The sequence below is a fragment of the Giraffa tippelskirchi genome, chromosome 1, assembly GCF_054371585.1.
Source record: "Giraffa tippelskirchi isolate mGirTip1 chromosome 1, T2T-mGirTip1v1.2.pri, whole genome shotgun sequence".
Taxonomy (NCBI): Eukaryota; Metazoa; Chordata; class Mammalia; order Artiodactyla; family Giraffidae; genus Giraffa; species Giraffa tippelskirchi.
In genome coordinates, this window is record NC_137275.1 from 218,239,717 (window position 1) to 218,265,077 (window position 25,361).

Genomic DNA, 25,361 nt, shown 5'->3' on the forward strand with positions numbered 1-25,361 from the left:
ATGAGAAAATACCCACATGCCTAAAGCTAGCAAATTAATTAGCTAATACAACCAAAATAAATTAAAAGCTCTACAGACAATGGAGGCGCTAAGCAGTTAGAATGAACACATCTGAAGAAAAAATAATTTATCTTTATATCCCCAGGGCAAATAGGTACTCAGTAAATGTTGGTGGAATTGATTTGAGTTCAGCCTTCTCAGAGACTTAGAACCAGTAAAACATTTTCTCCCTAAATTAGCTATTTTCCAAAGCATGTAAGCATATTCCTTTTCCCCTTCTAAATCTTTGAATGCACCCTGTTTACTCCTTTTAGGGGACCATCACAAACTTAAAAAGCATTCCCTCACCTCATTTTCACAACTAGAGTACTAATTTTTGTCATGGAAATGATGCCAAAGAACCAGAAGTTCTGACTTGAGTCCCACAGTGTTTGGCCTACTTAAACAGTAAAAGGAATATCAAAGAGGATTTAACAAATTCAGCTTTAACAAAGAAGTTAACATTTCGTTTCAGCAATGAAAACTTGAGCAAAATACAATCTTCAATAATCAAGAGCAAAACAAATATGTGGTAGGGATTTTTCCAAAGCCTCAAATCTTTTAGGAGAGTAGGAAATTCCTATTTTTCAGATAAACTTCCAAATTCACCAGATTCCCTATGGAACAAAGGGAAGGTTTGAAGGCCCTTGGTAAGGGGTTCTTTTCAGAGGAGGGGAAAGTGAGCAGGCCACTCTGGGCACCTCTATGAAAATCCTTTTCCACATCCCAACTTGCTTGGTGCTCACATGCAGATGCAGACAGAGCATTTTTTTCCTTAACAGGATGTTAATGTTAGTTCTGATCTGGAGCCAGGCTGGAGTCATTGATAAAAACATTCTTGAATTGCAAATAGCTATTGTTCTAGGAGTTGGCGGAGGGAACATCCTCTCATCAAGCTGCTTTTGTAGTTACTGAGAAACCTTTCCTTTCTGTTTTAAGTAAAGGGTAATTCCTCTGACTGAGATGCCCTTTCCCCAGGCCATCTGCTGCCTGCCCACCTCTTTTCAGGACTCAGGCTTCACTTCCCTTGTAAAGACACTTTTGAACCAGGTGGAAGGGACCACACCCGCTCTTTGCTCGTGCTGAGCCCTTTGCTGACTGGAGAAACTGAGGGCTTCAGAGCCTTAACCTCCCAACTAAGAAATTAGAAATTAATTTTTATTTACTTATAGCTCAACAAGTGTTGCTCAAGTACTGCTACACCAGTCATGGTGTTCAGGAACCCCATCACACATCTGCCTCTGCGGTAAGAAGAGTAAGAGTCAAGTGAAGTGAAAGTTGCTCAGTTGTTTCTGACTCTCTGTGACCCCATGGAATAGTCCATGGAATTCTCCAGGCCAGAACACTGGAGTGGGCAGCTGTTCCCTTCTCCAAGGGATCTTACCAACCCAGGGATCGAACCCAGATCTGCATTGCAGGCGGATTCTTGATCAGCTTAGCCACCAGGGAAGCCCAAGTAAGAGTGATGTCATTGCCAAGTTTGCTTTCAGACCCATCCGTGAGGTCTCTCACAATAGTGAACATCTATAACAAAGGCCAAGGTGCTGGAGACCACTCCCCACGTCACACTGACACACTCGCGGACTTCACAGAATGCTCAAAGCTAACATGTTTCATCCCCATGAGCTCATTTGATCCTGGAAAACAAATCGGTGGATTCCTCCTTTACAGACAAATCAACAGAGGCTAAGAGAACAAGAATGTCCCTCCAACCTTTGACATATGAGTGCAGGAAAATCATACAGATTTGAGGATCATAGAGGGTATGAACTCATAGAAACACAGGAAGGACCTTCTCAATGTTCTGCCTCTTCTTCAGGAAAGACGCCTTGGCTGGGATGATGTGCCAATTCCACATTTAAATCCTTTTGAATATTTTCAAAGTACCCATATAACACTCTGCCTATAAAGTGAGTCAAACCTCAAAGCAGATCTCAGTTAACATCTCCAGATTTGGTGATTGGCATTTTCCCTCCAGGGAATAAGTCCATCGTTTCTTGGGATCAGTCAACTTTGTTATATGGTTGGTCTGTTTGCTGGAACTCTGTCTTCAAGTTTCTTGAGTGGCCTAATCAGCTGGTTGTCTTATATAAGTGAGGAGAGCTTCAGAAATCTTACGTTTAACAGTATCCGGTGATATTTGTCAGGAGTTGGAATTAGACCTTGAAATATGTTGGGTGGTATTTGACCAGGAGCCAGGCATTCATCTACATTTGGGTAGAGTCTGTCTCGTTCTTCATAGTGTGTTGTGGTTTAAGATAGCACACACATAAAAGGTACTCAAGAACACTGTGCTGAATGGGTGCTATTGTATTTTTAATATGCATGTGGAACTCACAGTTGCTTGTTTTGATGCACACGTACATAATAAAGAGAAAGGTGGTTTTTCTCACTTGGCATAGATGGCATGAAAATAAAGTCCTTTTTTTGAGGAACATTTATAAGAAATATCAGTTATTTTTTCTTTTTTTTTCTGGTACGGCATGAAAGTATGTGTTTGGGGGAACTGATGAAGGATTTTGCCTCTGAAGTGTTTGGACTGTTTCTGGGGCTTTGGATTTTGTTTTTAAGTTTCCTGAACTGAAGCAAATGCTGCATACATAATAAAGTTGGACAGTACCTGGGCCCTCTCTTGACAAATGCATAGGAGCCAGGCATGGAAATGTTCCATTCATTTGGTGATCAGTGTTTTAATGTTTAGAAACTCACCGCTCTTCCAAGCAGCTGTGATAATAGGTCTGCTCTCTTCTGCCTTTTTCTGATTAGTATTCTCATCAGTAAGGTACATAAAGTATGAATTTTTGGCCCCTAAATTTCTTAATCTCTGTCTCTATCAATGCTCCAACAAAGCCTCCTGGTTATAATTGCGAGTGAGGAAAATTAGGACGTAAGAAGCAGAGGACCTCCATACAATGACATCTGCCTTAGCACTATAGCAAGAAGGCTCCAAAGAAGGTTTTATCTTCTTTTGTGTAATCCACCAAAGAGATATCGCTGACATTCACCATCAGCTTGTCCCCTTCATTCAAGGAGAACATGGCCCCTAGGTAGATGGGTTGGAACCAGTTGCTGCCAATTTCACACACTGACTTGGTCCCCATTAGGAGCTGGGTTGGTTCGGGGTAGCTGTCTGTTACCTTGGTGATGACCACGATGATGGAATCTGGCTTGTTTGGTCGCCTCCCTTGGCTGATTTCACCACACTCGGATGTGGTCCCCCGGAATGTCACCTGGGAGTAAACAAAGTAGTCTCCCGACTCTGGGATCACCAGGAATTTGTTGGTATAATTCATCCGGTTCTTGGTGAAGGCCAAGCCAAGTTCATGTTCCCAGTGCAGAGCTGGGAAGTGATTTTTCAAGGGCTGCATGGGAGTCTGTCTCACAACTGCAAAGACAAGAAGGTGGTTTCATTACTTGTGTCAGAACGCAAGGAGTTTGCTAAAAAGAACCTTACATCATTTTCAAAGAGTAAAGAGATTGGATAAAACAAACAGCTAACAGTCTCCTTGAGAAGGAATGAATAGAGGATGTGTGAATGAACATACACTTCTGCTCAGAGAGTAGCATCTTAGGCAGGTGGCCTCAAGCAAATCACTTTGCCTCTCTGGACTTGAGTTTTGCTGTTTGATAAATTTGAATTTTTTCTGAACTCTCTGATCTTGGGAACCAATGAAGGTTAAAAAAAATCTCCTAATCTCCTTGCTCCAGGCACCTGAAATTCTGTCCACCCTCAACCTGAGCCAGCCTCCTGAAAATATGCTGGCCTCAGGATAAAGCATTCACTGAGCTGATCAAGCCAACCTTCCATCCCACTTCCCCTTATTTTGTTCTTTTTAGCTGCGTGTACTCCCCTCTATAAAAGGAAAACCCTTCAGCCTAACTCTTGAGACACTTGCAGACTTTATGGTTTGAGGTCTTTCCATTTGCAATAGTCTGTTCCTTCCTCGACCTCCCAACTTTGCAATAATCCTTTTGTGTAAAGTATTTATTAAAGATGATTTGTTTTTTGATGTACTTTTCCTTAAAAACAACAAAAAAAGAACAACAACATTAAAAAAAAAAAAACAACGAAAAGGAAAAGGAGATAATACCAGTGGAAAGGATTAAGAGATGATGTGTATTAGGAACATCCTCTAAACTACATTCAGTTTTACTAGCCTTTGGGTTTCAGAAATGCTCTGCTACTGAGAGAGGAGATGTCAGAGAGAGTCACGTTCCCTATTACTCCCTTCCAACGCCTATTCCAAAGCCACATGAAACACAGGCAGTAATTAATGAAAAAGTAGCATACAGAACACCAGCGATCCAGAAGATTTTGCAAATGCTTCTCCCACATCAAAAGGGCCAAGGTGTAAGCCAAAATACCACAGACCTGAGGAGTGAAAGAGACCGGGACTCTGGGCCACCTAGGCCCTGTTCTAATCCTGACCCTATAACATGCAGGCTCTTCTCGCTGAAACTCAGTCTCCTGTCTGTGAACTGGAGACAAAGCTCCCTCACGGTCTTGTTCTAAAGAGCAGATGAATGGAAGAGATGTGGACATTTTTATCATGAGGCTGGATACAGTGTTACTCTATATATATTTATTCTCTTTCCCCAAATAAGCTAACATCTTTCATTTTGACAGATTAAAAAATAAACCTGTTTGATTTTATATATACTTTATATGTTTTTATGTTTGCATTATTTAAAATGGTGGCTCAGACAGTAAAGTATCTGCCTGCAATTCAGAAGACCTGGGTTTGATCCCTGGGTCAGGAGGATGCCCTGGAGAAGGGAATGGCAACCCCACTCCAGCGTTCTTGCCTGGAGAATTCCAGGGACAGAGGAGCCTGGTGGGCTACAGTCCATGGGCTTGCAAGGAGTTGGACACAACTGAGCGACTAACAAACATTTTCATTTTCACATACATTATATAGAACATATGAATGAATGCTTTTTATGAGGTTTTGTCTATAGCAGAAAAAAAATGAATCAAACCATTGATTCAAACCATTGATTTCGAATAAGATAACCTGCAATAAAACTGGTACTTTTCAGAAAAAATAAAAACACATTTTAATTTCCTACAACTGCTTTTGAAATCCATAGCAATAACCATTATGTACTGTTGGCCACGGTTTGGGGATAGGTTATATTTAAAGAAGGGTTCAGCAAACTTCTCACCTGGTAAAAAATGACCAAAAGCTGGTTCCCGGATTTTCTAAAGTGTCTTTCCCATTGCTGACTAGACTGAGCCTTCTTTTTCAATTATGACACACGTTTAGAATGTGTGTGATCTTTCCTGATCACTGAGTGGCCCCTGGAGAGCTCTGTTGTTTCTCTGCAAAATCTGTAACAGCCATTTTTACCAGTCACCTCTGATAGTCTCTACTCCTTCTTTGTGGGTGATGCAATAGATTTAAAACAGTCATCTCCTGGGACATCCCTGGCAGTCCAGTGTTTAAGACACCACGTTTCCACTTCAGGCGATACGGGTTCCATTCCTGGTCAGTGAATTAAGATCCCGTATGCCGAGTGCAGTCAAAAATTAGAAAAAAAAAACCAAACTTAATTTCAGATGATTAGAAGCAAAAGCATATATTTTCTAGACAAAGTCAGTTCTGTTAAATTGGTATGCAATTAGCTAGGTCAGCACAGCAGCAAGCAGGAGTTTGAGTAGCGAGTATGTTGTAGTGGAGATAGTTGGAGCCAGTCTGAAATCTCAACTCTTCCTCGTCCTGTGACTTGGGAAAGTGGATTTAGTTGTCTGAGCCTCAATTTCCCCATCTCATTGGGCTAATATGCAGCTTGAAAGAGATTGTGAATGTAAAATGTCTACCATACTGTTTCGTTTTTGAAAGTGTTAGTCGCCCAGTTGTATCTGACTCTGTGAGACCCCATGGACTGTAGCTCACCTGGCTCCTCTGTTCATGGAATTCTCCACCCAAGAATACTAGAGTGGGTTGCCATTCACTTCTCCAGGGAATCTTCCTGACCCAGGGATCGAACCCGGGTCTCCTGCATTGCAGGCAGATTTGTTACCACCTGAACCACCAGGGAAAACAGTGGTGCTTGAGACATATTAAAAGCTCAGTAAAACTGGGATAGATTCCCCCCATTCAATAGGAAAAGGAGTGGCATCTCCATACTTGGTTTCTAGGATTTTCCTGCCAAGCCTGTTCAGTATCTCCCATTCTCATAGGTAAGTGGTGAGTGATAGCAACTGACATCTCCCTGGTCCTCGTCCTTACTTAGGACTCACCACAGTTCCCACTTGGTCAAATACTAAGGCAAGTGCAGGCCACAAGGATAGTCCTTTGTGGGTTGCAGACTTTGTTATAGGTCAGAAGAATATGTTTCTTTTAACTCCCTAGTATTTCAGTGGGTTTTTAACACATCCTTCTGCACTGTCTTGCTCTCGTCTCTGGAGTCTTAGAAGTATGTGTGACTCCAGACACAAGGAGTCAGGAATGTCGACACTAAACTTGGGAATCTGACTAACTGGTGATGCTAAGAGATTGCTCTTAATCTTTTCACATCAGTGACAGTTCTTTAGAAATACCTATCTGACTGTAAATGTCCAATAACTTCATCTTGAATAGAGCGCAGATGTACTCAATAAATTGGCAACTCAGGAGCATTCATCTTTGACTAGATTTATAATCATGTGAATCTCTGAGTCTGAGGAAAGTGATTTCTGAATGACCAAGTGTGAGAATGAAGGGAAAAATGATAGAAAAGGAAGAGAGCTGATAGAACCTGAAAGAAAATGCCCAAGAAACAAAGGGGCTTTCGACCCTTCAAGGGAGGTAGAAATCTGAAAACCCTTGACTGAGAGGAGTCTTGTTACCAAAGGGTGTGGTTTCCAGTTGAAAGCTACACACTTGAGTTTTGGCAAACACTGGAAGGAATCTCAGGTCCATGACCCATAGTCTCTTCGAAAACACACTCGGAAGAATTACCTGTCAGGTGTGCCCTTGGCTTATCCCTGTCAGCTCCAGGATGTGGGTCTGTAAGGAAAGGAGAAAATTGCTTGTATGAGTGGGAGGGTGAGTGGAGTGAAGACAGCATTTGGGGAGTTGCATGGTGCCTGTAACCGTGAGAGAAACATTCCTCTCCTCCAGCTTGGTTCAGGTCCACTCCCCTTCCCCCGCCAGGGGCAGGGCAGCCTCAGAAGAAATAATCTTGAACACAAATGAACCTTGACCCCATGACTTTGGCCACGTTATCCAACCCGAAACTCTGTTTACTCATACCTAAGATGGGCACATCAATTCCTACCATGGATGATGAGTGCTCAAAATGATTGCTGGCACATGGTTGGTATTCAGCAAAGCTCATCTTGCCTTTCCTTTGCTTCTGTCAGTTCTGTGGGAGCTGATTGGCCTTCTCCATTGTCCCTTCAGCTGTATCCTCTGAGCCATCTGAACGTTCTAACAGAACTAGTTGGAGACTGCTCTGTAGCTGTGTGACCTTGGCAAATCCCCTTCCTTCTCTGGACCTCTGTTTCCCTGTCAGTTCTCAGAGATGATTACACTGGATAAGTGTGTTCTAACTGTAGTAATAAAGATGATGTTATTGATGATAAAAGGAAAAATTATTGCATACATTTGATGTGCTAGGTATTGCAAAAATACCTTTCCAGGAATTAACTTAATCCACACTAACCTTGGGAGGTCGATACTATTATCACCATTTTTGTAGGTAAGTAAACTGAGACTGAGGAAGGTGAAATTATTTGTTTAAAGACAGTCAACTCCACAGGCCATACAGTTGGCCATGGCACCATTCTGCCCTCCTAGTGACTGAGGAGAAGCCTCACTTTTTCTCTGAGTCTGCATCTGAACTTCTCACATATCAGAACCACAAGAAACGTTCTTGCACCCCACAAGAAACGTTCTTGCACCCCACAAGAAACGATCTTGCACCCCACAAGAAAAGGCATAAAATACAAACAGACTTACAAGCTCGCTGATGTGAAGGTCCAATCTCCTGTTCTTTTGGAGTCTATTGGGAAAGAAAGACACGATTCAGATCATCTGTGGTCCTTTTGACCCACTGCCCATATCACGAGCACAGTTAAAATGCTGCTGCTACCCAGCCTTGGTACTCAGAGATAAGGGAAATGGGCATGAGAATATTGGGTTGATGGAAGTCTTGCACCCAAGCTCTCTCCTTTTCTCTTCCAGCACCCCAATGACCGTTCTCTCTCCTAGGCTTGTCCCTGAAGCTCAACTTTAAAATTTTGTCCTGAGAGCTTTTCCTGCTCCATTCTAGGGCACTCTGACATCTTATTGTTGCTTCTATTATTTGAACAAATAGCCACACTTGCTTTATTTTCTTTTCTTCAGCACAATTTAACAGTTGGAACTATTGCAAAAAATGTGACTGAAAAATAAATGACTATACTCTCTCATCATCACCCTCCACAATTCTGCCTTATTGCTTTGTAATATATGAAGACTTTTTCATTCTTGCAACTGTAGTTTGTAAGCCATTTCAGATACCAAAGGGTAGTTAAAGAGTAACTGCTTTGGGGGGTAAACAGACTGGATTTGAATCCTGGTTCTGCTATTTATTAACAGTATAATCTTGAGCAAGATACTTCCACTCCGAGCTTTGGCATTTTCATTTGAAAAATGGAAATAATAACATCTCCAGCAACAGATAACTCCTGGGTCAGAGATGAAGAAAATGTATGAGTCAGTGCGGAGAAGGCCTAGGAAATGAAGAACCACCACTCATAAGACTGGCATACTAACTCAGGAGCAAAACTAAGTTCTTAGTTTAGGAATAAGATCACTGTCTTACATTATCCAATGTTCTCTTCTCTGCTACAATTTTGACTCAGCTCAGAGTCTTCTGATTTGGTTCTTGTAACTACATAGTCCATGTGACCACTGATCATAGTGTAACCACGAACACTTGATCAATTTTACATTTTAAAATTCATGGGTGTATGTGTGTGTGTGCTTGTGAATGAGAAACTGTGAGTAAGAGAGAAGACAGTTTCATCAGTGGGAGAGGGTGTAAGTCAGTGTGTTTTTGCATCTGTGTGTCTACACATGTTGTATGTATGGATTCTCTGCATATGCATATGTGGTCTTATGGATGTAACTGTGTTGTTGGTGGGTCTAGGTCTGAGTAGTTCTGTGATAACAGTGATCTTGTTAGAGCCCAGACCACCAGGCTTGGGTTACTCCCAAGACATGTTGCCTAACTTCTACTGGAAGCCCCCCTGAATTGTCTATGGCTTTCTCCCCTTTCCAGCACCCTTTTCTCCACTTCCTAGTTCTGTTGATGGCACCACTACTGCTTCTCTTCAGTTACCAAGCCTGAAATTTGCCTCTTTCTTCTTCCACAAACTAAAGTACTGTTTTTATTTTGAAAATTTTGTCATTCATCCTCCACTCCAGGTTTCAGCGCACTGCTCTCCTGGATCCTTCCCACAGCCTCCTAACAGGTCTTCCTCCACCTGGTTCCTTCTTTTCTTGAACCCATCTCTTAACCTGCCTTCAAAGGACCTTTTCTGAAGCATCACTTTGAGACACAACTCTGTTCCTAAGCCTTCAGTGGCTCCCTATAACCTTTCAGACACAGCGCTAAATACTTTTGTTGGAATTAAAGTCCCAGCTGCCATCCCAGTCTTGTTATCCACTATTTATCCCTTTCCATGTTCTCTTTGGCTTCCCTGGTGGCTCAGCAGTAAAGAATCCACCTGCAGTGCAGGAGACATATGAGACACAGGTTTGATCTCTGCATCAGGAAGATCCCCTGGAGGAGGGCATGGAAACCTACTCCACTATTCTTGCCTGGAGACTCCCATGGACAGAGGAGCCTGGTGGGCTACAGTTCACGGGGTTGCAAAGAGTCGGACACGACTGAAGCGACTGAGCAAGAGCAGAGGCAAGTTCTCTCTACGCCAGTCATGGGAGGCAACGAAGTGAATGATTTAAGAGAGCTGAAAAAGGCGGTAAATGCAGCCTTACTTATTCACTGAGGAGCGGCACTGTGCTGGGTGCTAAGCCCTTTATATGCATTATCTCCTTCGTCCTGGCAATGAGTCTCTGCAGTGGATCCTATCTATATCCTCCTATTGAAAATTAGGTCTGGGGACACTGAGAAAGCTTCCCAGTGTCTTATACCTGGAAAGTGGAGGAGCAGGGCTTTAGCCCAGGCCAACTGACTCTAGAATCCTAAGTCCTCAGCCATTCCTTCTAACTTCTGGGCAAGTTCCTCATCTGCTGAGGTGGATGGGTAAGTGCTAGAGGTTCCAAGCACTATGGCAGTGGGGGAAACACGGAGTCCAGAAAACAGGAACTTGGCCCAGAAGTGGGGGAATCAGGGGGAATTACCCTTGAACTGAGTCTTACGGGTATTAGGCAGGTAATAAAGATAATGACCATTTTAGACAAGGCCAGAAGCTTGTACAAGAGTGAAGAGTCTCAACAGAGCACGGGAGCAGTTGGGAAACTGGGATTTCTGCTGCCGAATGAACACATTATTTGCTTTTAGCATAGCCCCATGAGCACAATTGTCTTTGAACACTTAAACCCAATCAACATGACAACTTATCCAGAATGAATAACTTTGATTAGCTTGGGAGGTAGGGAAGCAGCCTAGAAATGAGCTTACTCTGTGGCCTGTTTCCTTACTTGTTATTGACAGAGCTGATAAAGGACTTGATCCCTTGGCAAAGTAGAAAACTGAAGGTGAGTTTTCAGAGAGAACTGGGTAGCCTGGTTGCATCCCCTCGTGTAGGAAACGGTACCTTCCCTGGTTGGCCTTCTACTTCATTTAGTTCCCCGCTGAGAGATCTTTGTGAACACCCTGCTTATTTTTGTCTAAGCAGACCCTCAGCTAAGAGTCTGGAGCATTTCTTTTGGCTCAGAGTCCCATTGTCTTTAGCATGAATTTGGGAGTGAACACAGTTCCCCATTTGCTCTGCTGGATTTCTGTAACTTGGGCACACGTTTTATTTTCATATACGGATGGATGTGTGTGGGTTTGAAGTGGCCCACCCAGCATACTACCAAACATCTGGAGGCTGTGATAGCGCCTTCCAGTTGGCAGGTTTGAAGAACAAAGCATTCCAAGAGTCCCCAGGAAGAACGTCAGCTGGGACTCTCTTTCCAAGAACAGCATCTAAAGCCTTCCACTGCTATTTCTCTCTCTTTCTTTAAACAATGATTTATCTATTTTTATTTTTGGTTGTACTGAGTCTTCGTCGCTGCACACAGGCTTTCTCTAGTTGTGGCCAGCGGGGGCTTTTCTGTGTTGTGGTGTGTGGGCTTCTCATTGCGGGGGCTTCTCTTGCTGAGGAGCACAGGCTCTAGGACACACAGGCTCAGTCGCTGCAACTCCTGGGCTCTAGAGCGCATGCTCGTGGTTGTGGCCCGTGGACTTAGTTGCTCCATGACATGTGGAGTCTTCCTGCATCAGGGATTGAACCTGTGTCCCTGGCATTGGTAGGAGGATTCTTATGCACAGTAACACCAGGAAAGTCCACTTTTTCTCTTAACAATCACTCTATAGTGGAAGGAAGATGACTATGATGAGAAGCAGGAATGAATAAACAGAAGATTTGAGAGGATGAAACAGAAAGTTTTCGAGGCAAGGTTTATGCACGTGTCCTGGCTCAATGCCTGCTGCTCTCAAGGTGGTTGCTTAGAAAAAATGTCAGTAAGTGGCTTACTGTCTTCCAACCCTGACTCCTCTTTATCACTTCTGGTTATTCTGGGGTACCAAGGAGATGATGGCTCCTGAGAAATGCTGGTTACTGCAACATTAGCTCACAAATCTGAATAGATACGGAATCCAAGAGCACCCCCAAGAAATGTGATTTATTTCCCCTTAAATGCCTTCTCAAATCACTGGCTGAGAACAAGGATACAAGTTTTATTTCTCCTTAAGAGCATTTATCACTCCCTCAAGTGTTGTTGCTTATTTGTGGGCTTATTGCTTTTCTCTCTCTAGCAAGACTTGGTCTGGCTTGCTCACCCCTACATTCCTAGCACCTCAGACAGTGCCTGGCTTTCCCACTGGATTATCCAATTGATGCTCAGGCACCAGAATGACAGGCAGCATAGAAGATGGAGTAAGATTCAGTTTCAATGACTTTAGCCAGAATTTTACAACTTAGAAATCCAAAACTTTGCACGTATTCTAAAACTTAGGAGCCATCATCTCCTTGGTACCCAAGAATAACCAGAAGTGATAAAGAGGAGTCAGGGTTGGAAGACAGTAAGCCACTTACTGACATTGATTAGGCAGAAGTGGATAGCTGTAATCATTTAGTACTGAGGCCTCTGAAGGTTGTTTTTATCAGGCTCTGCTTGGAGCATAGTCACAGCTCTAGAAATATTTGTTGACAGTTGTGGAAGCTGGCCAGGATCAGAATCAGAAAATGCAAATGTGTCTGCCCACAAGCATATATGTTCATAGGAGAGTAGGATGCTTGCTACTTTGGTATTTATTAGCGCAAGCAAAGCAAACTCATGCTTTTTCCCCTTTAGTTCTTATCAAGTTAGTTAATAAAAGTGAAAGTTAATAAAAGTAAAAGTGAAAGTATTAGTTGCTCAGTCACTTGAGATTCTCTGGGAACCCATGGACCATAGCCCACCAGGCTCTTCTGTCTATGGAATTTTCCAGGACAGAATACTAGAGTGGGTTTTCATTTCCTCTTCCAGGGGATCTTCCCAACCAGGGGATCTTCCCAATCCGGGGATCGATCCTGGGTCTCCTGCATTGCATGAAGATTCTTTACCATCTGAGTCACCAGGGAGATAGTTCTTATAGATCAGGGAATTTTCACTTGCATTTGATTTTTTTTCCTTCTTGCTTTTTTTTTTTTTTTGAAGGGGTGGTGCATATAGATTCCATAGCATGTGCACGCTCAGCCATGATCGACTCTTTGCGATCCTGCGGACCATAGCCTGCCAGGCTCCTCTGTCCATGGGGTTTTCCAGGCAAGAATACTGGAGTGGGTTGCCATGCCCTCCTCCAGGGGATCTTCCCAACCCATGGATTGAACCAGCGTCTCTTGTGTCTTACCTGCATTGGCAGGCAGGTTGTTTATCACTGCACCACCTGGGAAACTGAGTGTTAAAGAACCCACCTGCCAATGCAGGTAAGACATAAGAGACCCAGGTTTGATCCCTGGGTTGGGAAGATCCCCTGGAGAAGGAAATGGCAACCCACTCCAGTATTCTTGCCTGGAAAACCCCATGGACAGAGGAACCTGGCGGGCTGCAGTTCATAGGTTCGCACAAAGTCAGACACGACTGAAGTGACTTAGCAGCAGCAGCAACTCAAACACACCATGACCTATTACTTCAGACATTTTGGAAATTCTGGAATCCCTCCAACAAGGAAAAAGGATGGAGGGAGGGAGGAGACTGCGATCTAGTTGAGGGCTCCTTGGTGCCAGGCACTATTAGTGCTTTTGTGCTCACCTCATCTAGTACTCCAGTTACTCTCAGGAGAGGTTATCACCTGTTTATCGTCTTTATAAGTCAAAGGCAAAGAGTTCATGGAGGGCCGGGGATCTGAACCTTTAGACCAAGTACAGACTGGCACATGTCAGGAGCCCCATAAACATTAGCTGATTACATAATATCCTTTGAGCATATTTTAACTAATGACCCACTTAACCTTTATCCCATAGTCTGTACTCACTTCATAGTAAATCCATAAACAGGAAGAGACATCTATTTCTTACCATCATAAATACCACAATTGCAAAGGCATAAACGCTTTATGACCCATAACATTCTCCCAGCACTTCTAGGAGAAATACACAGATGCTTGTCGCCTTGCCTTTTCCTTTTGCAATTTCCTGTTGGTACTTGCACAAGGATATACCCAATCCGGAAATGTTTGATGCCAAGGCCATTTCATTTCATCCTCCTCCAAGGTGCGCTGGACGGAGCTTTACATGCAACACTCCAAGTGGTGCAAGGCAAAGAATGTGGTGTTTGCAGCCCAACAAAAGATGGAAATCTCAGCTGTATTATTTCCTAGTGGTCACAGTGGTAAAGAATCTGCCTGCAATGCAGGAGATGCTGGAGACGCGGGCTCAGTCCCTGAATCAGGAAGATCCCCTGGAGGAGGAACTGGCAACCCACCCCAGTATTCTTGCCTGGAGACTCCCATGGACAGAGGAGCCTGATGGGCCACAGTCCATGGGGTCGCAAAGAGTTGGACGTGACTGAGCACACACGCATGATAACCTCAATGAGACAGTCTCATCAATAAAAGCAAACTGATTCTTTCCTCCCAGCACTGTTGTGATGGCTAAGAAAGACCACGCGCATAGAGTAGAGAGCCAATTCATTTTCCTTCTTCTTTTAGGCTCAGTCAATCCTTACGGTATGTGTTGTTGGTTCCACATACCTTCCCTTCATCCCCACCACTACAGTGGTAAACAGAAGCCACCCTTGGGTCTCTTTATGACTAGTGGCACATTTGGATTCTTTTGACGCTCCGGACGGCTCCCTCCTTCTCTCAGCAGGAGAGGCCTCCTTGGTCCACAGTTTGCTTCTAGACTCCTGCCCTTTCTGAGTCTACAGGAGTTGAAGGATTGGGATATAGCCTCACCCATTCAAACCCCATGCTTGTTGCTACTTTCAGCTGTGGGGCCTCGTTAAGGACACCAGGCTGGGGGATGACCTCTTAGAGCCACGGTGCTGCTGCCGCTGGGCTGCCTGTGCTCTGCTGGAAGAGGACGCTGGCCTTGAGTGATGTGTGTTTATTTTAAAAAGGGAGTGGATGGATCATGGAGTCACTAGCCAGGAGGTGCAGCGCGAGTGTGGAATTCACATACCTGCTCAGTTGCCCTCCCTTCATTTCATTTCTGCAGCGCACCCTCACCTCCTCTGGATTCTCTGCACTTTCCCTCTGGTCTGACCTTGGGAGTGGGCTGGGCTTCTCCTCCAGGTGTGCCCGGACTCCCTGAGGCTACGGCAGAGGCAGCCACTGAGTGCTTAGTGCTCTGCAGTTTACAAAGCGCATTTCTCTCAACTATGTTTCCTCTAGACAAGCCAAGGGGCTTAATCCTTACATCCAACAGAGGGAACAGCTTCAGTGAAATAAAACACTTAAAGGTGGACTCAGCAGAGAAACGATGTCTGTGGAGCATCTACCTATGTAAGTAGCTTTCTGGACATCATGCAGAATTCTCAGCACGATGCTATGAAGAAAGTGTGTTACTCTCTCTGTTTTATAGATGGGAGTTTAAGGCTTAGGGAGGGCAGGTGCCTTGTGCGTTCCTCCATCCTTCTCTCCATCCAGGAAACACTTTTGAGTACCTGCTGTATGCTAGGGACTGCTAGGTGTCCCCAGAGGAGAAAGGGAAGTAACATTTTTAAGCACTTATTATGTGAAAGGCATTTTCTAGGGTATCATTGTTAAATCCTCTCTGACTACCCCCAGAAAGTGAATAATTTGCTGGCTTTATACTCAGAGGCAGACTAGCATCATGGTTAAGGGGAACGAACATGCAAAGGGGTTCTGATCCCAATATCACTCTGTGTGTGGTTTAGATTTTCTAAGCCTCAGATTCATCTTCTCTAAAACAGACATAATAGCAGTACTTTCTTCGTTGTGTGAGTTCAAGGATTAACTGAGATGATGCACCAAGCATCAACAATAAATATTCATTGCACATGTTATATGCCGGATCCCACATTAAGAACTTTATAGGCATGACCTCATGTGCTTGTCTCAAAACTCTAAATATGAAAAAGCTTAGAATGGAGTCTGGTACATAATAAATTATAATGTGCTTAGTCTCTCAGTCATGTCCAACTCTTTGTGACCCCATGGACTATAGCCCGCCAGGTTCCTTTGTCCACGGGGATTCTCCAGACAAGAATACTGGAGTGGGTTGCCAAGCCCTCCTCCATGGGATCTTCCCAACCCAGAGATCGTACCCAGGTCTCCCACATTGCAGGTGGGTTCTTTACCATTTGAGTCACAAGGGAATCCCATAAATTATAATAAGGTCACAGTTGTGGCCTGGAGGGGCCCTGGCTTTCCTTGTAATGTGTATTGTGCTGAAGCCTGAGCTGGCATCACTATTGGGTCGCGCTAATCTGGAGGAAAACCAGGACATCTCAGGGGCCATGTGTAAGAGAAAGAGGGGTGCAGGGAACAAGAACCAGGAGCCTTGCAGGGATTTTCAGGAAGGGCTGGAACTGAGATTGGAGGAGACCAAGGAGAAGTGAGGAGAGTGCATGCAGATGATTCTAGAAGTAGGACCTGCAGGAAAGGACCGAAGCTGGCGAGGGTGCAGCCCTGGGAAGCCGTGCCTCTCGTAGCGTTGCTGACTCTTCATCACACAGTGCTGAGTGCCCGATCTGTGGATCTGTGCTGGGTGTGGGCTGAGCCGGTGTGGTGCATTCAGCTATGCCTGGAGCCCAGACTCTGTGCTGGAGGGAGGACGAAGGCCTAGTCTCCGGGTACCTGTGGGCCAGAGTCGGGGATGTGGACCGCCACTAAAGGCCAAAAGAACGCTCGGGCCGTGTTCAAGAGCAGCTGGGAAAGGATGGATTGGAGTGTGGGTGAAGAGGGCAAGACCAGGGTGGAGAAGGAGGTATGAAGATGGCTCACAAATATCAGTTCAGTTCAGTTCAGTTGCTCAGTCGTGTCCGACTCTTTGCAACCCCATGAATTGCAGCACGCCAGGCCTCTCTATCCATCACCAACTCCCAGAGTCTACCCATACCCATGTCCATTGAGTCAGTGATGCCATCCAACCATCTCATCCTCTGTTGTCCCCTTCTCCTCCTGCTCCCAATCCTACCCAGCATTAGGGTCTTTTCCAATGAGTCAACCCTTCGCATGAGGTGGCCAAAGTATTGGCGTTTCAGCTTCAACATCAGTCCTTCCAACGAACACCCAGGATTGATCTCCTTTAAGATGGATTGATTGGATGTCCTTGCAGTCCAAGGGACTCTTAAGAGTCTTCTCCAACACCACAGTTCAAAAGCATCAATTCTGCGGCGCTCAGCTTTCTTCACTGTCCAACTCTCACATCCATACATGACCACTGGAAAAACCATAGCCTTGACTAGATGGACTTTTGTTGGCAAAGTAATGTCTCTGCTTTTAAATATACTATCTAGGTTGGCCATAACCTTCTTTCCAAGGAGTAAGCGTCTTTTAATTTCATGGCTGCAATCACCATCAGCAGTGATTTTGGAGCCCAAAAGATAAAGTCTGACACTGTTTCCACTGTTTCCCCATCTATTTCCTATGAAGTGATGGGACCAGATGCCATGATGTTAGTTTTCTGAACATTGAGCTTTAAGCCAACTTTTTCACTCTCCTCTTTCACTCTCATCAAGAGGCTCTTTAGTTCTTCTTCACTCTCTGCCATAAGGGTGGTGTCATCCGCATATCTGAGGTTATTGATATTTCTCCCGGCAATCTTGATTCCAGCTTGTGTTTCTTCCAGCCCAGCGTTTCTCATGATGTACTCTGCATATAAGTTAAATGAACAGGGTGACAATATATAGCCTTGACGTACTCCTTTTCCTATTTGGAACCAGTCTGTTGTTCCATGTCCAGTTCGAACTGTTGCTTCCTGACCTGCATACAGGTTTCTCAAGAGACAGGTCAGATGGTCTGGTATTCCCATCTCTTTAAGAATTTTCCACAGTTTATTGTGATCCACACAGTCAAAGGCTTTGGCATAGTCAATAAACCAGAAATAGATGTTTTTCTGGAACTCGGTTGCTTTTTTGATGATCCAGCGGATATTGGCAATTTGATCTCTGGTTCCTCTGCCTTTTCTAAATCCAGCTTGAACATCTGGAAGTTCATGGTTCATGTATTGCTGAAGCCTGGCTTGGAGAATTTCGAGCATTACTTTACTAGCATGTGAGATGAGTGCAATTGTGCGGTAGTTTGAGCATTCTTTGGCATTGCCTTTCTTTGGGATTGGAATGCAAACTGACCTCTTCCAGTCCTGTGGCCACTGCTGAGTTTTCCAGATTTGCTGGCATATCGAGTGCAGCACTTTCACAGCATCATCTTTGAGGATGTGGAATAGCTCAACTGGAATTCCATCACCTCCACTAGCTTTGTTCGTAGTGATGCTTTCTAAGGCCCACTTGACTTCACATTCCAGGATGTCTGGCTCTAGGTGAGTGATCACACCATCGTGATTATCTGGGTCATGAAGATCTTTTTTGTACAGTTCTTCTGTGTATTCTTGCCACCTCTTCTTAATATTTTCTGCTTCTGTTAGGTCCATACCATTTCTGTCCTTTATCGAGCCTATCTTTGCATGAAATGTTCCTTTGGTATCTCTAATTTTCTTGAAGAGATCTCTAGTCTTTCCCAGTCTGTTGTTTTCCTCTATTTCTTTGCATTGATTGCTGAGGAAGGCTTTCTTATCTCTCCTTGCTATTCTTTGGAACTCTGCAAATATCAGAGATCAAGAAAAGCCTTCCAGTGCCAGAACCTGCTCTCTGGACTGCTGATGGCAGATTCCAGGAACACTGGTGAAATTGTCCTCTGTGACGTAATTTCAATGAGCTTCGGGAAGTTCCCAGAGCGTAGTTGCTACAATTGCTAATACTCCACCCCCTGCCAGATACTTTAAGTATTTTATTTCTAATTATCCCTATTTCATACATTAAAAACCCGAGGCCCAGGAAGATTAGGTGACATAGCTAAGAAGTGGCTAAGCCAGAATTCAAATAGGGTTTGAACTTTTGACTCATGGTTTTTCCACAATGCAAATATATCTAGCATTCTTCAAGAGTCTAAAATGCTTCACTGTGTCTATTTTTTTCTTTTTTCTCTGTATAGGTAACAAATATATTTTCTCCAAAAGGTTATGGGTTCAAAAATATCTCCCTATTTCCTTTGTTACCTAGCCACCCAGTTTCCCCACTTGGATACTAACAGAGTTATCGGTCTGTTTGATCCTCTTCCTTGAGATAGTCTATGCATTCATAGACACATTCATATATATTAATATGCATTATTTTTTCAGAAAATGAAGCATTTCACATTCTATATGCTATTATGTACTTTGGTTTTTTTCACCTAACATATATCTTCAAGAAATTCCCACTCTTTCATACAGAGATGCTTCATTTTAGTTTTCCATTGCATGAAAGGACCATGGTATATTTAATTGATGCTATATTTATGATCACTTCATCTAAAGGCAGTTAGCCCAACCTTCTCAAATCTAATTTTTATTTCTTCTCTGCAACTTACTGGATAATATGTTTGTCACACTGAATCTTTCCTAACACATTCCCTGAAGGAAGAGTCCAGTTTAAAGTATTTTCTTTTTTAACAGTGCTGGTAACCGTTTTTGTCACTGCTAAGGAAAACCTGGATGGCTACTCACAAGTTGCTGTTGCTTTTCCAAAGTCTAGTCTAGGGACCCAGCAAGAAAGGAATGGGTCCTGTTTTCTGGTAGAGTGAGGCCAAGCAAACACAGACATAGGATCTAATTCTAGGCCTGGCTCTGACCTGCTCTGTGACCCTGGACTTTTCCTTCCCTTCTCTGATTCTTGGTTTCCTCAACTGTAAAACAAGGACATTAGACTAGATGAAGGGTCAGCAAACACTTCTGGAAAGGGCCACATAGTAAATATTAACTCTGCAGACCACAGGCCCTGTCACAAATGCTTAACTCTGCTGTTAGTATGAAAATGTCCAGTGTGTAATGTGTCCAGTGTGAAAATGTTCATTGTGTCAGTGAATGGGTGTGGCTGTGTTTCCACAAAACACAGTGGGTGAGATTTGGCCCATGGGTCATAGCTGTTGACCCTTGGACTAAAGGGTATTTCCATCTTCTAATTTCTGTAAATCTCTGAAGTGCCACTGAAGGGAAAGGAAGGGACAGACACCCAACAGTGCCTAGATGGCGAAGTACTTTGGAGGGGCTTTATGGAGGTTCCTTAGAATCCTCACGGCTCTTCTGTGGGGTGGGTGTGATGGGAAAACTGAAGCGTGAGGAGCTTCTGCGCTTTGCTCACTCTCTTCCTTTCCTCTTCTCGAGCCTCAGCTCCCTTCCAAAGTAGATTAGAAAAGATCTGCAGGGATGCTGGCCGCCTACGGTTGTTACATGGGTGGAATGAGCAAGTCCCTTAGTGCAACCCTCACCGGGGAAAGAGGCCGGGTGAGGACCTGGAGCGGAAGAGCACCGGAGCCCTGAGGGGACCTGGGGAGTCTGAGGGGCTGAGGGGCCAGAGGCAGTGGGGCCATGACACAGTGCAGTGGAAAGGTCCCCAAGAATCACTGTGGTTCCCATGGGGAGAGTCAAGGTTAGGCTTCTCTTTACAGGATTTCTCATTGCAGAGTTCTCCTATTCCCTATCCTCCTCAACTCCCCGATACACGAGGGTGATCCCCTCTCTCATCCACGAAAAGGGGCAAATGGAAAGTGCTTTTGTTGGTTGAAAGCTTGATTGTGGATGTGGGGGTGGAGGAGGGGAGGTAACAGAGAAACCAAGGGACCCTGGATTTGCCAGCTCTGAGACTTTGCTCCATCCCTCTAGTCTGTGACCTTGGGTGCTCCGCTGATGCTCTCTCTCCAAGTTCTCTGTCTGCCAAATGCCTCTGTTCCCCATGTCACTGCCTCTCTGGGTTGGTATGAACATCCAATGGGGTCATGTTTGTGAGCTCTCACTACTCATGTGAGGTGGGAGCTCATAGCATGTCATCACTATTGTCTTTACCATGTTATCATCAGCTTACCCTCTGCTGCTCAGCCAGCTCTTCAGGCCTGTGAATGTATCTGAAGGCCTGGGTGACCCTCCTCTCTTAATTTTTCTTGTGTTAGCATTGATTTGCCTGGGCCTGAAAAATCATTCCTTAAACAAGCTCAGGTTCCGTGGGTCTCATTGAAGGCTGTGGGCAGAAGATGGTGGTTGTGGGGCTGGGTGGGGGTGGTGACGAGGAGGAGGAGGCAAGGACTGGGACACAGAGGGGAGGCCCGTGGAGGGGAGGATGGGGAAGGTGGTTATTTGCCCCTGGGTGCCTCTGGGGCAGATCATAGTGGAGCTTTGTATCTGCAGGGCTTGTGGAATGTTTCAGGCTCTGAGGGAGACAGATCTGGGTTTGAGATGTGGATCTAGGTCTTACTAACTGTGGCATCTAGGTCATAAGGACAAGTGCAAAGGAAAAATAAGAGGCTTTGTTCCCCTTGTTCAAAATAAGGGAAATTTCTTTCCCTTCCTCTTTCTTCGAGTATTTATGTTAGAAAACTCAAAAGTGCTTTCTCTTTGCTTTGGAATGTGTAGAAACTCTTTCAAAGACCACATAGGTCTTTTCTTCCCGCCCCCTCCCTGGAGCTGGGAGCATCTCTCTGAAATGGGAACATCAGGAAAGATAATGCCCCCACCTCCCAGTTTCAGTGCAAAGGTAGGTACCTAATTTAGGTGGGCACTTTGCTCCGAGTTGCAAAACTCTCTTCTATCATAGAGAAATTAGAAGTTGGCTTTTCCTCTGGAGAAAGCCAATCAGCTACCATAGATGGTTACTCCAATTACAGGAAGTTGGGATGAAGTCGCTATGTGACAACCGGTGCTGTCCAGTCCTCTTACCATATTCTTGTAGCTCTCCCCACATTGCCCACAGGTAAACTGCACCTGCACATGCTTTATTAGTGCTGTCAGAGTACCTTTTGCTGTCATTAGTATCCCTTTTGGTAGAAAGAGAAACGGGCACACAAAGAAGCCTCATGCTTATGTACACGACTGGAAGCTACTGAGCTGGGGTTCAAAGTCAGGCGGTTAAGAACCCTGACATTTCATTGTGATGTCTACCCCAGCTTTTCCTGGTAAATTGATTTTCCTTCTTGAATCCCACTGTCTTCCATCTCCTCTGAGCTGGTTATTGTCTGTTAGCCTCTCTGGGTCCACTCTCTGTCCTGTGCCTGGCGAGTCTGTCCTCCTGGCAGACTGCCTCCCTCGCTCTATTGAACCCAGCTTCCAGTAGAGTCCGCCCAGTGGGATGAGAGGCTGGTACCAGACACTGGTTAGAGTTTTCCTTGCCCGCTTTCTGTTGCCTCCCTGCTGCCCCTCCAGACAGGCCCTCCTCCTACAAGTTAGGTCTCCTTGGGTTCTTTTAAAATGCCTCCCTCTGTTTGCCTTAAGATCAAGAGGCGGTGACCAGCTTTATACTGTTGGTAACACCAGGATGCTGTCAGCTCTGCGGTTCCCATTAATCCGTCTGCGTTTTAGCAAATTGACCTTTCTTTGAACCCCTTTTAAACTCTTTAAACATTCTTATTTAAGTCTCTTCTTTGAATAGGGCTGGTGTTTCTTTTCAGGACTCCAATTCCTGCATGCTCCCCAGCCTTAACCTCATTTCCCTTTCTCTTTCTTCTGACCAAGAAGTTGTATAGCCTGACCAAACCACAGCTCCAAAAGTCCCCGCATGTTCACTCTCCAGGGAGATTGATTTAGCAGTGACAGAATGGAATATTAACTTCTGCATCTCTTGAGTGCCTACAGTAGGGCAGGCACGTGGTTCCTTCACTCACAGGGCTTCCTGTCTAGTGCCAGCTTGTGCCTCAAACTCTCTTCCTGACTGGGTACATCACTGGTCCCTGTGGGACCACAGCACCCCACCTGATGGACTTTTAGATCAACACAGCTTGGGCAGTCGTTTGGGGCAGAGACAGGGTTTTCCATCAGAACCAAGGAGAGCTCAGGTTGGAAAGCACTTGGTGCCTCATTCAAGAACACCTGACTCTTTCTAGCTAAAGAGGGACAGAGTCCAGAAGGTTGACTGGACCCTACAGTTTGACTTTGTAGAAACCAGCCCCACGGTGGTCTAGGGGGTCACAGCTGGATCCCCCATGCCCTCCTGTTCTCCTGTAATTATGAGCAGCATTTCTGGTTGTCTGCCTATTTCTACCTTTCCTGAATGATGGCATGTGGCCATGGATGCTGGTGTCTGAATCTCAGCCTCTGTCAGTCTCAGGGTCTCAATCTATGCTGACCCTGATGGGCGGTGAGAGTTACACACTAACCATGACTGATTCACCATGTCTCTGCTTTGAAGTCACCAGCAGCGCTTAGAGAACAGGTTTCCAGTTAAACCAACTGAAAAACCTGTTTTCCCCTCTGGAATTGAATACTTTGGACTGAAGTTAAATAACTTATCACAGATTATGCAGGGGAGTTTTTTTTTCTAAAAGAGTATTGCTCGAATGACACATCCTTCAGACTTTGAGGTTTTTGCAGTTGCTAGTCTGGAACTATTTTCCCCCATCACCTGTCAGCACCCTCCATCCATTGCATCATTGTTTTCCTAGACCCAATATTCTTTGTTTGACTAAGCTCCCTGACACTGCACCCCGACCAAGACGAGAGATAAATGAACAGGTAGGAGGTTCTCTTTTGAGCTTTGATAAAGAGTATTTCCAAACCCAAGAAAGGGGGTTGATTAAATAAATTATAGCACATACATATACAGCAATATAATACAACCATCTATGTCGTCATGCTGCTGTGGATTTACTAACAATAAATAAAATCACAGTATATTAGGAGACTCAAAATAATCCCATTTTATTAAAAAATATGAGGTTATATACCCCAAAATGTTAATCATAGTCACCTCCATGCATTATGGGTAATGATAATTATCTTTTCCCCCTTATCTATATTCTCTATCTGTTTTCAACAACTATGTATTAGTTCTGCACTTTTTTCCCCCATAATTTAGCTTTTTTTAAAGATAAAGAATATTCCCAAATTATCAGTACATTATAAGTATCTAAATATGTGGCTTGAAGTTCTTTCCAAAATAAACATCCAAAGGCACAATTCATACCCTGGAAATGTTACGAATAAAAACCAGTTTGGACTTCTCCACCTCTCACATGCTTCTTCTCCTCTGCCTTTGGAAGCAAGCGCTGTGATGGATCACGGAGCTCTGTCCAGAGCTGCAGTAGTGGCCAGGTGGCCTCTGGAGGTCTGTGGCCCCCCAGGTCACCGAGAAGTCTCGCTTACCTGGAGCTCACAGGCCTCTCCTTGGGCCCGGAGCTGGCCGACGAGCAGGTAGGTGGTGAGTCCGGCCAGGATGGGGATCGACACCAGGCAGCAGGTCAGAGGCCAGTATGCACTGCTCCGCTTGGACGCCAGCCCAGCCCTGGCCTCGGGCCTGCAACCGCCATCCTCCGGCAGCATTTCCACGCTGGCTGTTTCCCTGAAGCCCAGCCCCAGACCCTCTGCCATGCTCCTGCTGCTCCTCGAGTTGCCTCCAATGCCTTCGGGGCAGAGAGACCCCCCATTAAATAGAAGCCCAGCTCTCACAGTGGATGAATTAATCACTGCCTACTCCTCCCCTTGCCCGCCCCCCCCTCCCCTTTTCACAACACACTTGGCCCCACCCCACCCTGCTAGGGAATGCACCGCCTACAACAGAAACCAAGTTTGGTTTAAGGAAAAAAAAAAAGAGAAGGAGAAGAAGAAGAAAGCTTTCCCAAGCATATTTATATACGAGTGCTCATGTGCTCCTTCCTTCATCCACAGAAGGAAGTTAGGAAAGTCCCTGGAGGAGGAGAAAAAGGATTCATCAAGTCAGTGGGTGGAGCCAATGAAAACTTACCTGCTCCCTTGGCTGCTGGACGGCTGCCCGCGTGCCAGTCTGGGAGTGTGCGTCTTCCGGAAGTGAAAGTGAGGACGGGGAGGTGTGCCCTGTGGCTTGCGGACTGGCAGATGGAAATCACGTTTGCATCACCACTTTGCAAAGTGCTGCCAAGCCCTCTGCTTTTTTAGGTCTCCTAGGAGCTTATTTCCATTGCACAGATGGGATGACTGATGTTCTGAAATGAGAAGGCACTGCCCTAGGTCAGCCAGGGATTAAGACACAGGAGCTAGGAAGAGGATCTAGTTCTTCCAAATCGTGTTTTAAGCTTCTTTCACAGGGTTGCCTGTGAAAGGAAAGTGTATTTTTAGCTTGTGTTGACCAACCTGTGTTTGTCTGAGGAAAGAGTATGAGGTAATAGAGGTGACTGTCTATACGGGGAGGACACCCTCTGATGAGTCCAAAGTTGACTGAGCCCAAGCTGGGCGTGCCTGGGGGCCATCACATGTTACAAAGGCTAACACTGATTAAACGCTGGCTTTGTGCCAGTCGCTCTTCTGAGTGAGTGAAATGTATCAATGAAATTGTTCCATCCTGAGATGACCTTTTGGTGTATAAATGTTGCTATTCCCACCTGACAGATAAGGAAATGAAAGTGTAGAGAATAAGCGATAGAAGCAGGCTTGGCACCGGGGCAGGCTGGTCCCAGAGACTCCTAACCATTACATTACAGTGCACGTCCACGGACACCCACACCCGTTCTACCCAGAG

General features: G+C 44.9%; 2 protein-coding genes across 4 annotated transcripts in view; one reads left to right on the forward strand and one right to left on the reverse strand.

The window, feature by feature from the left end:
* TMEM268 (transmembrane protein 268) overlaps positions 1 to 25,361 on the forward strand; it is a 358,336-nt gene that overhangs the window by 157,589 nt on the left and 175,386 nt on the right. The window lies entirely within an intron of this gene.
* On the reverse strand, positions 1,681 to 24,669 carry TNFSF15 (TNF superfamily member 15). Its single transcript, XM_081575382.1, has 5 exons — positions 24,612 to 24,669; positions 24,014 to 24,270; positions 7,986 to 8,028; positions 6,984 to 7,031; positions 1,681 to 3,424 (listed from the first exon to the last, which is right to left on the reverse strand). The coding sequence occupies exons 2-5, from the start codon at positions 24,236 to 24,238 to the stop codon at positions 2,970 to 2,972; spliced, it is 771 nt and encodes a 256-aa protein (XP_081431508.1). The 5' UTR covers positions 24,239 to 24,270; positions 24,612 to 24,669; the 3' UTR covers positions 1,681 to 2,969.

Excerpts from the sequence above, each read along its gene's own strand:
- TNFSF15 (XM_081575382.1), bottom strand. The coding sequence starts at position 24,238 with ATGGCAGAGGGTCTGGGGCTGGGCTTCAGGGAAACAGCCAGCGTGGAA. Across the intron at positions 8,029-24,013 it reads GAGAGGCCTGTGAGCTCCAG|ACTCCAAAAGAACAGGAGAT; the intron begins GTAAGCGAGACT and ends CTTTCCCAATAG. Across the intron at positions 7,032-7,985 it reads ACCTTCACATCAGCGAGCTT|ACCCACATCCTGGAGCTGAC; the intron begins GTAAGTCTGTTT and ends CTTTCCTTACAG.